At 43.6% G+C, this 13,199-nt stretch overlaps 1 protein-coding gene across 3 annotated transcripts in view; it reads left to right on the forward strand.

The window, feature by feature from the left end:
- SLC20A2 (solute carrier family 20 member 2) overlaps nucleotides 1–12,903 on the forward strand; it is a 55,986-nt gene extending 43,083 nt beyond the window's left edge. For all 3 annotated transcript variants that reach the window (XM_035543812.2, XM_035543830.2, XM_035543820.2), the window contains exons 9-11: nucleotides 5,844–6,029; nucleotides 6,739–6,823; nucleotides 11,439–12,903. In XM_035543812.2, coding sequence (XP_035399705.1) covers nucleotides 5,844–6,029; nucleotides 6,739–6,823; nucleotides 11,439–11,603 — 436 coding nt within the window. In that variant the 3' untranslated portion in view covers nucleotides 11,604–12,903. The remainder of the gene's footprint in view (nucleotides 1–5,843; nucleotides 6,030–6,738; nucleotides 6,824–11,438) is intronic.
- Nucleotides 12,904–13,199: the final 296 nt, after the last annotated feature.

Raw genomic sequence — 13,199 nt, forward strand, 5'->3', positions numbered from 1 at the left:
CTGCACATCTAAGCAACTGCGAAAATGTATGGCTAACCCCGGGCAGCTCCAGCACAAGGCACTGGTTAGCCAGCCGGGCATCCCTCTGGCATCTCGGGCAGGTTGTCCATGCTGGAATTGGCCAGCAATGCTAGAGGTGGCTGCCAGGACTTTACCACCACAGACTCAGGCTTGACAAAGAACAGCTCTTGCATTATCCAGATGGTTCAGGTTATGTTATTGAAGATGGAATTAAAACTATTTCAGACCTAGAGTAATAATATTTAGTATTTATATATTTCTAAATATTCTTTCAGTGTTTTAGAAGCTGAATTGCTACCAGATAGGGAAGACATTGATATTTGAAGTGATGAAAATGAAACTAGAAAATACCTGTTTGCCCAATATACAGCGAGAGGAAACTTCTCCCTTCACCTTCCTACAGGCTTAACTGGAGTTATGGGTCAGAGCATACCAGCAGCACTGGGACTCACCTTCTCCCTTCTTCCCAGAGTAAATACAAGGGGATGAAAGGAAGAAAGGGCCAGAACATTGTCAGTACCTCACTGCACACAGAGAGCTTAGTGGGATTCGGTCTTCTGGCTGAATAAGGGGTCTATGGGAGCTATAATAAGGCCAGATTACAAAATGAATATTTCTTCTTTCCTGCCTGAGAGCTGTATTCAAGATCACTTAGCATATTTAGGAAGCTTATGTGTCCATTACGATTACCAAGAGCAGCCTGAAATCTGATTTCTTCAGTTTTTAATAGCAGTCCATCCTGCAAGTGCAGCCAGTCTCCTCAGTAGATGTGAATCTTTTGTCCTGAAGTGCTCAGGTAGGTGCCACCTGAACTGTGCCATCACTTTCTTGCCACACAGGCTAGCAAGAGAAGAGCAGAAAGAAACCAGGGGCTCTCTCCTTGCTGCACAGGCGTTTTTGGGAATGGCTTATCCCTGCTGGTGGTGCAGCTCAGTGCTATTTGGAGAGGCGTTTCTTCCTGGGTAATTTTGCCAACCCTGCCTGTCCAAGAGGTGGGAATGGCAGAAATGTGCATTCCTGTGCTGTGATGAGTGGTAAAATGTAGTCTGCTCTTTCCTGGGATGTGCAGAGAGTTACAGTTTCAGGGCCATCAGTTACAACACACAGCAATGAGCTGCAGGAAGAAATATGTAGTCTTCATGACTCATAACACGCCCAAAGCTTGTACTTTATGGGCCGTAGCTGTGTCACACTGTTATTGCGCTATGGTGTACACAATATTTCAAAACTGTAGGCTATAGGAACCAGGATAAAAGCAAGAGCCCTCTCTTGATAATCTGAGATCACTGGAGATGAGGACGTATTTTTTCCTGTTGGTTCATGCAGGCATACCTTCCTTGCACCCTTACTCGGTTGTGTGATGTCTTCAGGCGTGACTGCAGTAAAGACAGAAATATCAGCCCACGTATTTTCCCAGTGGAAAGTTCAGAGGGCAGTTTGCTGTCATTTGGGAAATCCTGTTTTGGAAAATACTTGAATGACTGACGAATTTGTAACTGTTCGTGTAATACTGGAAGTTTAATATAGATTTCTCAGACAGTTATTTTGCTTGTACTTCAGTTTGAGTCAGTGGTAATGTACGTGCTGAGTTTCTTTCAATCAACTGGAAAAAAAGGGGCAAAAACACTATCTGAGTTTCAGGTAGCAAAGAACCAAAGTGTGATCATCACACAGTCTGTAGCAACTTACTATCCCCTCTGCCCCCAATAAGTAGCTAGGTAATAGCAATGTTTTTAGTTCACAAAATATTATGGCAAGTTGCCTGAGGTTTGGTGATTTACAGAGCACTCAACCGGTGGCATCCTTCCACTACTGAAAAAAAATCTTACTTTTTCGTTAAAAAAGTTGTAATCCTTGTTCCTACAAAGAAAGACCTGCACATGTGACCCAAGAGGACATAAAAATCTCTACTCGCATGCGTGTGCGTGTGTGTGCATTGCAAACTGCTAATTTCTAAGCCTGTCTCAAGATAGCTGAATGTTTTTTTTTTTGTTGTTGTTGGTAATACTATCTGTCTCGCAGGGGAGAGAAGAAGCCAACCCTATTTATAGTTCAGATGCACTGTCAAGTGCTGTCTTTCACAACAGCTTTATAAATGCTTTGGGACAGATTCTCAGCTGGCACAAACAAGCAGGAAAAGAGAAGTCATGCCAATTTATGTTAGCCGAGAAAGCTAGCAAAATAACCAGGAGGGTCAGCAAGCACTTCAGATACAGTCCAAGCCACCCCACCGCGCCACGGTGACCCGTGTCTGCAAGTGCAAGCGCTGCCGTAGGTGGCTGTTAATCCTGGATCACGTGTCTGGATACAGCGAACGGCGCTACGCACTGCGAGCAGCCAGGGCCAGCAGAGATGGTAAAAAATATTGGGCATGGAGGGCATGACAGAGTCAGGAGCTGGGCTTCTGTCACCATAATGTGTTAGAAATTCAGCATACAATTAACTTGCAATGGCAAGTGCTCAGTGGAAAAATGTGTATTAGATGTATGAAACTAAAGTAGTAGCGTGACAAGAGGAGCTCGTCTCAGCTTTTAAACCGAATGGCTAAATAATGCAGTAATGTGCTCAAAAGCACTTCAGCTGCATAGGAACCTAATGGCATCTTTACAGAGATAGAAGCAGATGGGGGTCCCAGCCCCCCTAGGTGACCATCTCAGGATTTATTTTTTTTATCTTCTCCCTCTAAACTACTGCAAATAAGACTTTTCCAGATGGGACTCCAGCATGAAGATTAGTTGGTTATGGCAAGCAAAAGAGCTGTAGTGGGAGAGTAAGAGAAAATCACAACTTAAAAATACTTGTGAAATGAGTCTTGGCCAAACGCTTGGATGATTTTAGGTCTGCTTTCCTGCTGATCGTGTCTTGAGTCAAATGAGACAGAACTCGTGCGAAATATTTTGCAAACCACATCCCAGTGTAGCCAGTGCCCTTGTGGTTCATCTGCTTAGTCACTCAACTGTAGGAGACATCTGTTCACCACAACAGGTCTTAAAGCAAAGTATCTAACAACTCCTTTTTTACTGATGTCTTGTCCCTCTGTTACTCTCCTTATGGGACTGGTTGTCTTCTACTGATGAATTCTTCTAGTCCCAAGGATGGCTTTGTGCACGTGGTAAAGGCAATGTTTGTGCATGCGGTACCAAGATCCTAGTCTTGGCAGGACTTTTGTGGTGGGACAGGACTGATGGCTTCTTCAAGGGCTGTTCCCGCTGGTGTAGGAAGTGTTGATGCCACAAGCCCCTGGGGCTGGACCTACTGAACAAGCCCAGAAGCTGAAGGAGCCTCCCAAAGAGCCATGCAGGTGGTAGATTGGAGGCACTGCTAGTTTGCTGGTTGTTGGTAGCCTCTTGCAGGTATTCATACTGGGAGATGCAGTTGTTCCTAGGAGCCAAATGTTTAAGCCACATGGAGCACAATTTACAGGGAGAGGAGAAATGTCCCTCTGATACAGATAGATACCCAGTGTTGTAGATACCCATGTATAAAAATACAGTTAATTACCTTTTGGGCTTTCTCGGTATGCACTGATCCAGTGCTCCTCTGCTTTCTTTCCATCCAGGGATGGTATCAGAAGTGCTCCCCTCTGTGGGGTGGTGTGATCTCTTCTGATCTTTTTGGCAGCATGATGCACTCCGATCCTCTAGGGCTAGGCATAAGTTAGCAGCCTGGTGTTGCCACAATAAGAAAATAACCTTTTCTTTGAGGATTAAGCTTAGTTGATTCACAGAGGTGTAGCATTTGCAAATAATTAAAGCTGGATTTTGGTACAAAAGAGCATAGTTTTCTGCTGTAGGTTTTGAATCCGTTTCTGTCTTCCCATTTACATTAGGACTGACAAACATCCATACATAATCTCTTCAGAACAGTCAGGAATCAGTGCCTGGGCTTGCTCCAAAGGTACTTGTTATTTTCAATGGGGAGGTTGTCCCCATGTTGTACAACACTACAAGAAGGGGCGATCAGTTTTCCCTTTATTCATCTGATCAGTGTTTTAGCTGCTCTCTTTCCCAGCTGCCTTTGGCACCCATGAGTTGAAGGTACATTGAATTGGCTTCATCTTTTTCATGCACAATCAGGCATGAAAACATGCGTGTCATTTAATCTGCACCTGCAAATGCTGGCCAAGAAGTTGCAAGTCAACTTAAAATATTAGAAATGCTTCGATCAAGTATCTCTTCTTCCTTCAAAGCAAAAAAAATCTTCCATTCAGCCACTAAGGACCTTTCACATATCATCACTTCACTCACACATTCACAAAAACTCAACAAATCAAATGCATACTCAAGCACAGTATCAGACCAAGTGTTTTTGCTAGTGGAAATCACTCTTTAATTAAAGTGTATTTAGTTCTTCATCATGCTATCCAGTGTCTTGAAACCCACTGGATTTTATTATTCATGTTAGCTCACTAATTAATCTCCAGCAGTTTCCTCAAAATCTTCAAGAATTATTCATTTCTTTTCATATCAAAGAGCATTTTCAAGTACTTTCGTTTGCCTTGCGGCTTGAAGGTTGTTGTGTGTGTTTATATGGGAACGTGCCTTCCTGGTCACTGAGCCCCAGGAGCACTCCTGGGGTTTTGGAGCTTGGTTTCTCACAAACCAGGAGAAAGGAAGGAGTGTGTCGTGTTGCTCAGACACGCCACGCTCAATATTTCACGTTAAAAACGGCCCTTACTCCAACTGTGTGCTTTGGAGCGAGACCAGTGGCTAAATTTAGGCAGGGCGAGCATAGCTGTCAGTCCTGCACGCGGCGTTCGCCACCACCCGCTCTCCATTATCATTTTACAAAGAGGGGAGCTTCCTGTTGGTGTTCAAACATTTTGAATGACATTGGACAGGTTTGCTCTGCTCTTCTTGTTATTTAGACATGATTGCAGCGCTGCCGCGCTCTTCATGCTTTTACAAATTGTGCTAAATGCTGTTCAGCAGGACAAGCAGCCACTCAGTTTAGCAAAAGAACTGAAAAAAAAAGTGATGACAAAGTTCTTATCTGCTTTTTAGTATTTAGGCCTCTAAAGTAACTGTCTGCCAGCTTCCGAGTTTTTCTGCTCTCTCTCGTTTCGAGAAATGTAATGATTTATTTAGAATAAGCAAAGTCAGAAGCCTGCCTCCAGGCTCTGGAGTGTGAGTAAGGCACCAACATCAGGTGAGCAGCCTGAGGAGTGGGGGCTTCAGTGTTGCTGACATTCCGTGTATTTCTAGATAGCAGCAGTGGGATAGTGAAAAAAGCTTACACCAGCTCGGCATCACCAAGCAGTCTTCTCTGATCCAGCCCAACCAGCTCTGCAGTGCCTTTAGAGAGGACTTAAGTCACCTTCCTGGATGCATTCTGATCGTATCTCCAAAAGATGCAGGTTGTCAGACTAGATAATGTTTGCATCTTCTTCTCTAGGATGGTAAATTTTTTCGTTAATTTCCTTCTTTGACCAAAGGAGATCATTTAAGACTTGAATTTTACAGGTGAAGAGCTCTTGATTTGGTAACCTTTGAGATAATTTCAACACAGCACTGAAAACGCTGCTTATTGTCCCAGAACAGACATATGAGATATTGCCAACTCTGACATTTCAGGAAATGATTTGTTAAAGACAAATTGCTTCCAGTGTTTAGTATGGTTATCAGTGGTGAAGTGACATCTGAAAAAGCAACACGGTAAGAGTCCGGTGCTGCAGTCTTCAGAAGTGAGAAACTGTTTTGCCTGTAAGGTCAACTCAGAGCAGTGCTTCGTGCACTATGGAGAAAAATCATGCAGAAAAAAATCCCATTCAAGGCAATTACCTGTATTTTTATAACTCAGGCGATGTTTTTGTGTTTCTCCAGCAATGCAATTGGTCCCCTCGTCGCGCTCTGGCTGATCTACGAGCAAGATGGTGTCATGCAAGAGGCGTCAACTCCTGTCTGGCTGCTGTTTTATGGAGGTGTTGGGATCTGCGTGGGTCTCTGGGTCTGGGGTAGAAGAGTTATCCAGACCATGGGTAAAGACCTCACTCCAATCACACCATCAAGGTAGGTGTGCAGTTGTTGTAACGCTGTATGAACTTTGTGTGTGAACCAGTCTGGGAAACTGCTGCTCTACTATTTTGTCTGTCTGCTGTTTTTGCTGTGCTTTGATTTTAATGATAACCTGGCTTCGACTTCTGCATCTTTCTAAAAAGAGGAAGGAAGAAAGAAAGGAAGGAAGGATGAAAAAAAGAAAGGATGAAAAAAAAGAAAGAGGGAGAAAGAAAGAAAAAATATCCTTGTAAACTAACATGGAGTGGGTTTGAGGCATAGTCTACGTGATCAGAGTCTTCTGCTGGTGCCCTAACTAACATGCCAGGAGGTGCTTGTGGAAGTGGCGAGTATACAATGGCTTTCCCAGTATGCTTCAGACCATTAAAAACATATGTATTCATTACAGTAATTTTTGTCCTTGATGCATACTAGACCTCTGCTGGTGCTTAGCTGAATCACTAATTAGGCATGATTCACTGCAGCGTAGACTAACAAAAGTTCCTGATGCAATGAGCCGTGCTGCCGGTTTACTGCAGGTGACTAGCCTATACTGTTTCCATTATTCAGCAGTTCCTTGTTCTCTTAACTTTATTTCTGTGACAAAAATCAGTTGGAGATAAACGATTGAAGAAGAAACGGGTAAGACTTTGGCACACTGCATGGTATCAGTCCGAGCTGATGCAAAGAGTGATTGTGAAGTGTTTTCTTATGCTTCCCGCAGTGGATTCACTATTGAGTTGGCTTCGGCGTTCACAGTTGTGGTAGCTTCCAATGTTGGACTTCCTGTCAGTACTACACACTGCAAGGTATGCCTTCGCCGAGAGACTGCAGTCAGGGCAGTCTGGACTGTTCACTTTAAACTGTGCTGCTCGGATCAGCGGATAATGGCACGTTTCTGTAAGGGAAACACGGAGAGGGGAAAATGCCTTTAAAAAAAATCAGGCTTCTAAAAAAATGCACTGGAGTTGTCACAGTAAAGCTGTTGCAATTGGGCAAGGCAGCCAGCTGAGCATGGACTCCTTAGCAGTGGTTAAAGAAAAACATCACTTACCAACACATGACCTCAATTTCAAAGCAAACAATTGCAGGAGCATGTGGCAATGAAGAGCCTGGTTCCCTCCGAAGGTGCCATTTGAACCTGGTCGTGTAGCGTTTCTCCCTTGTTCAGAGGCTGCGCACCATTCATCATTTATACTTCACTTTCTTGATAAGTGCATGGCATGGGATTTCCTGCATATAACTCTTTTACTACAGGTTTTCCATCTGTCTTTTTTTTATTTCTTCACAGTGGATTTTGCATTGAAGTAATGTGTGCGCTAACGGTACTTGTAGCCTCAAATGTGGGTATTCCAATAAGCTCCACCCATTGCAAGGTATTGGAGTTTGCAGTGATCCCATCAGTAAATCACATCACTAGGACAAACCATAACAAAATACAAGAGATACCGATTGCTGCAGATTGCCTTCACTATGTGATGCACCACGCAGACAGTGATTGCAAAACACCAGGGACTGCATCTAAAGCAAGTGCAGTTGAGCAAAATTGGAGTTACAAGTAATTGCACAAAAGTGTGGAATGTCTTTGATCCTTGCTTGATCGTATTGAACTAATATAGACTTCCTAAAATAACATAGGCTTGTAGTTTTTGTGATCCAGGTTACATGTAGTTTACAGCCGCTTGTATGAAAAACAGTGTTACATCCTTACGCTAATATTTTAATGTCTCTCTTCTTTTAAACCAACTCATCCTCACTTTTGTGCATTATAATACAGAATCTGGCCCCTGTAATTTGTTCTTTGAGCATATATATATGTATATATTTTTAAAAGCCCAGCTTGAATTGTAGATAAGCTCAGTTAAGAGCAGAATTTAATTGTGTCATATGCAGTAGGAGAAAACGTGTAGGGCTTGTAGGCAACACAGACTGCTTGGACATTTGCACTGCCAGAAGAACACAGTGGGCATTTGGAATTTGGTTCTCCAGCAAATTTCTATGTCAAATATTCCTTCTCTCTTCCCTTTGCTTGCACTCTTGGGCACTCAGAGCTGGCTGTATGCCTCACCCTCTGGCAGGGTATGGGGAGGACCCCCTGAAATCAGAGCTGCAAGGCCCTCTGCTTCAGGACGCACCACCAAGCCCTAGCAGGGTCAGATCCTGTGGGATTTGCTGCTGCACCCTGGGGGCCTCTGAGCTCTCCCAGCTCTGCTAGTGCAGGATTTTGGGGCTCACTGCCCCGCAGCGTGGCAGGCAGGTGGTGAGAAGCCAGGCAGGCTCGCCTGTGTCATTGAAAGAGTCTTGAAATGCACACATCCTGCAGAACACCCAGAGTTAGTTCAATTGGCCTTTTCTAGTGAAAACCATTTCTTCGGAAAGCTCCCCAGTTGCAAAATCATTTCTTTCTTTCTGCTGTAGAGTCCTTTGAGCAGTAGCCAAGCCTGGGCTGTTCTGAAAGGCTGTTCACATTTCCCAGTATTGGCCTAACTCTGGTTCCTCTGATTTGAGCAGGGGAAGAAATAATAACAACATGAGCCACTTGTGAAAATGCTACCCCTAAAACACTTCCCTTTCAGCTGACTGTAAGTCAAATGCCCAACGAGAAGAAGAATTTGCCAGGGAGAATAATGCAGCTTTGATTATCCGCCCTGTGTGCCTGGAGCATTTTGTCAGCTGTTAGAAAAGAGAAAATACACTTTGGTGCAGACAAATAGACTGACTTTGAATGTAAAAGGGAAATTTCTTGGAAGCCATCAGCTAATGAGAGGGTTGCATTAGAATGTATTCATTGACTCCACACAGTTAAAGGCTGGGTCTTTTTGAAGGGCAGGGCACAATAACTCTTTGAAAATTACTTCAATAAAAGCAGTTAATGCAGTTAGGCTGTGCCTGCTACCTGCAGTTTGCCATGTATAATTAGATGGGATGTTCTTAATGGGAAGATCCACCTCTCAATAGGATTAGGCTGTTCCAGGATGTCATGTTATTACACCCGACTCAGTGTTTCAGCAAAACAAGGTCTGGAGTTGAGAGACCAATTGGTCAACAAAAGATAAAGCAAGCACTTATAATAGATGTGTTCATTGTTTCCTTCAAGGGCCCAGGGAAGGCAGAAAGGAACAATTAACTGTCATTCATTCCATGGGGAAATGTCTTTCACTGCAGAGTTTGCTGCAGACACATCAGAGAAGCAGTTGCCATTGAGACAGAAATGCCTTTTTTTAAAATCAGCAGAAATATTATTTTGGCTGTTCAGCCTCTCTTGAGGTTTAGCATGGAAAAGCTGGTGTGCTGTGAATGCATGCCTACCTCATCTGCTTCCCAGGTAGGCAAGTGGTCAGTGCTGAAGCTTATGCACAGTGCCTGTTGTTTATTACAAAGTGTGAGATCTAGAAACAGACATTTCTCAGCTGTAAGGGAGTCAATGTGTTCACATACTGAGATAGAGTGCAGGAGTTAGGGTTATTTGTGTGCAAAAGCAACTTTGCCGAGGTCATACTGTCAGCTCTGTTTTGCTCTTACTGTTTGGGGGGGGTTGTAAATATTCTCTGTGTTGCTATTACGGAATTAAAATAGTCTGAGTATGATTTTGATGCATCATTGCACAGGAATAAGGGAGCCGAATGCATTTCTGTAATTCCTGTCGTTCTGCTCTAAGCAGAGCATACTGAAGGCAAACTGCACTGGTTTCATTCAAACCAATCTCGAAGTAGATGTCATCTGAAATTCCACAGCCGGTGTAGTTGCCCTACACTGAAATTTTAGCTACTCTCCTAACCTTTAATCCATCCAAATCACTATTAATCAACTAAACTTTAATGATGTTTAAAACAGATTACCAATGCCGTCATTGCTGATACCTTTTAAATTTCAGGAAGGACTCAGAGATTACCGTACGTAGACTGCAGGCTTGCTCAAAAAGCAATGCTCCTTGTTGCAGCATGCCAGCCTGGTGCTAAAAATGTGCAAAATATAAAGCAGAGCCTAACAGCCAAGCTGCTGGAAAAAACAGGTTCCTTGGATTAACGCTTTGAGATACTCAAAAAGTGGGGGGTTCCTTTCAGCTGGGCAAGGTGCTGCTTTTTCTTGAGATTCCCACAAGGCACAGGCATCACACTCTACCTGCTAAGCACAGCCTAACACGTTGTCCAGTCACGGTGTATTCAGATTAAATATTATTTAGCACATTTCCTTATTGGATCAAGTTTTATAATTTATAGACAAAACAATAAACAAACCAAACCAAAAATTTTAGTTTTACTCCCTTAGATTTGCACCTCCTGTAAGGCATGGTCCTTCAGGGAATTTTACAATAGTCCTTTGGCACAGTCTTGAAGCTGACCTTCAAAGCATTGGGTCTGCTCCTCCGTAATGACATCTCACACTTTCTTTAAGACAAGGCCTTTCCAGTCCTAAAATATCAAGGTCATTTTTCTCTTGTTCTATCACAGGAGCATTTGACTTCGTGCGAGTGATAAGGTCCTCAACAAAGAACTCTAATCTCTAAAAAGAAATGTTAGGCTGTAGTAAGAAGTTAAATAGATATTAACAAAAGATGGATTGGATGTCCCTGTCCTATCTCACACTCCCGCATTTATCATTTTCCTAGCTCTGCACATCAGTCCCTTGGTAATCTATAGGCAGGGACTGATACTCCCATTAAGAAAATGAGCAGGGAAGAGGAGGCAGGGATGGCATTTCAGGCTGCAGAAAGGGAACAGAAGCCCAGCCATGTCTTGAAGTTTCATTTCGTTCAAAACTGAATATTCATTCCATGTTTCTTGCTGCTTTACCATCTGCTTTGAATAGAGCTGCATGGATATACATAGGTTTGTTAATGGCAGAATGCCACTTCCAGGGCAGAAGGGAAAGCATTTCTGAAGTTTTTACCGTATTTTTGCATCACTTTGCATTGGAAGCATTTTTTCTCAGCACATTTCTTTCCTAAAAAATAATATGCTTGGTTTCACATCCGAGTTCACAAACTGAAAACACATGTGAGGGAAAATAGCTTTGCCCATACTGCAGTGTGTTTTATCATCGAAAATACCAATCTCCCCAGCTGCCCTGGTAGCAGTGCAGGATATTTTGGTGGTTAACCCATTCCCCACTTGAAGCCAGACTTCTCGGTGTAGTTTGCACGCCCCCTAGCATCAGGCCGATGTATTCTTATGAAGGGGGGATGTTAGCTGTGGATGCTTTGCTTGCTGGTAGGTCCAGAAAGGCTGGGTTTCCTTGCAGGGCACAGAGTGATGGGCTTGACTGGAGGCGCTTATCGTCACCAGAGGCTCCTTTATCTCAGTGCCCCAGTTTCAAGCATTGCCTGGTATCAGCTGACTGGCATTGGTGCAACTGCGGGCACGCTGGGGGCGCTGGGATGTACCCCTCACATTTGTCTTCCTCTCTCCCTCCCGTGCTCCCAAGGTGGGCTCCGTGGTGGCCGTTGGCTGGATCCGCTCCAAGAAAGCCGTCGACTGGCGCCTCTTCCGCAACATCTTCTTGGCCTGGTTTGTGACTGTCCCAGTGGCTGGCTTGTTCAGCGCCGGGGTGATGGCGCTGCTGGTGTACGGTATCCTGCCTTACGTCTGAAGAGCTGGGAAAAGGGGAAGTGGCCAAGCTAGTACCAAGGGGAGAAGCATTCCCTTGAAAGGACCGGTCAGAGAGGTTCCATCTTCCATATCTAACTTCTTATCTACTGTACATAACAATGTGTCATATTGGTGACATGGTGATGTGGTGCCATTTCTTATATATTAAAGAAATATATATGCATATAGTAGGTAACAATACCTAAGTTATATTATTAGTGGGGTGAAAATAATTGCCTAGAATTTAATATTTAGTAAAATTTGTACATAGTGTATCATTTTGGTGGCAATTTTTTAATCTTTTGAAGAAGAGTATGGATTAGGAAATGTTTCTTGTCCATTTGATATCAGAAGAAGCGAGGTACAGGGCTGCATAACATGACTTTTTTTAAAGCTATTAAGATACTGGAACAAAATGTGCATAAGTGCTTGTCATAAGATAACTGTTCATATCATATTGATCTCTGTGTTTCATAGCGTAACGGTTCTGGCTTTGTAAATACTTACAAACAGTAACTCGTAAATGGTGCATTTCCCTCATATATTTTGGATAAGAAAGTTTAGGAAGTACCAAAGAAGCAGGGGAATAGCTTGCCAATATTACGTTGTTGTCTACATGTGTGGGTGTGTGTTGTGTTTCCCCACCTCTAATTTAATGTTATTTTCACTGAGCTACCAGCAGCCAGGCTGGGATTGTACTCTTCATGTCTTAATGTAACTAAAAATGAAACAAACAAGCAAAAAGCACATAAGAAAGCTAGTTCTACTCATTCTTGTTGCTTAGTAGACAGAACACTGTTGTCCATGTTAGCTGGCAGTACACAGACTTCATTTTGTGAAGTGTCTCACTGCTCACCTCCTTCCTTTCCCCACAAGCCCCGGCCCCGTTGTCCTGCCATCAGTCTTGGCACCAGCACGGACCATCGGTCTCCTCCATCTCCACCTCGTGATCCACCAGGAATGGGGCTGCCTGGGGCAGGAAACCAGCCCAGCCCTGCTTTCGTGGCTGGGGGTTTCAGCTGCTGGTAGCCAGTGCTCAGGATGCGATTTTTCACAGCAGCTCAGGGGACTGACACAGGAGATGGCGAGCTAAATCCCTGCACGGCTTCGGAAAGCACATTTTAGTGAAGGTTACTGTTCAGTGGGTGGGAGGTGAAGGGCAAGGTGTGTCTGGAGGGGGTTTGGGAATCTATTACTGTTTAAATGCTGCTAAAATTTTGATAAACGGTCTTGGTACTCCATTGTGACTTTTCCATTGGTCATTCATACTAAATTTATAATAAAAAGATAAACAGCCCCGATCACTGTTTGCCTCTCAGTTTTTTCAAGTGTTATTCAACCACATCAGCTGTGATGGGAAAGGACACTGAAGCAGGAAAAGCTCCCTGGCCCGTGCCATCTCCAAGGTGGTGTCCATGTTGCCAACCACAAGAACACTGCATTGTTGCCAGGGATATTTGTAATGAATTTGAAAAGTGTAAAGAAAGTCCTAGAAAGCTGAAGAAAGGAAAGGGAAGAAGTGGGGTTGTGCTGGCTGTTGGGGAGTTGCTTACGAGCAGCAGTGGAGAAGTTAAAAGAGGAGACATGCAAGTATAAC

This window comes from Cygnus atratus, chromosome 4, assembly GCF_013377495.2.
Source record: "Cygnus atratus isolate AKBS03 ecotype Queensland, Australia chromosome 4, CAtr_DNAZoo_HiC_assembly, whole genome shotgun sequence".
NCBI lineage: Eukaryota > Metazoa > Chordata > Aves > Anseriformes > Anatidae > Cygnus > Cygnus atratus.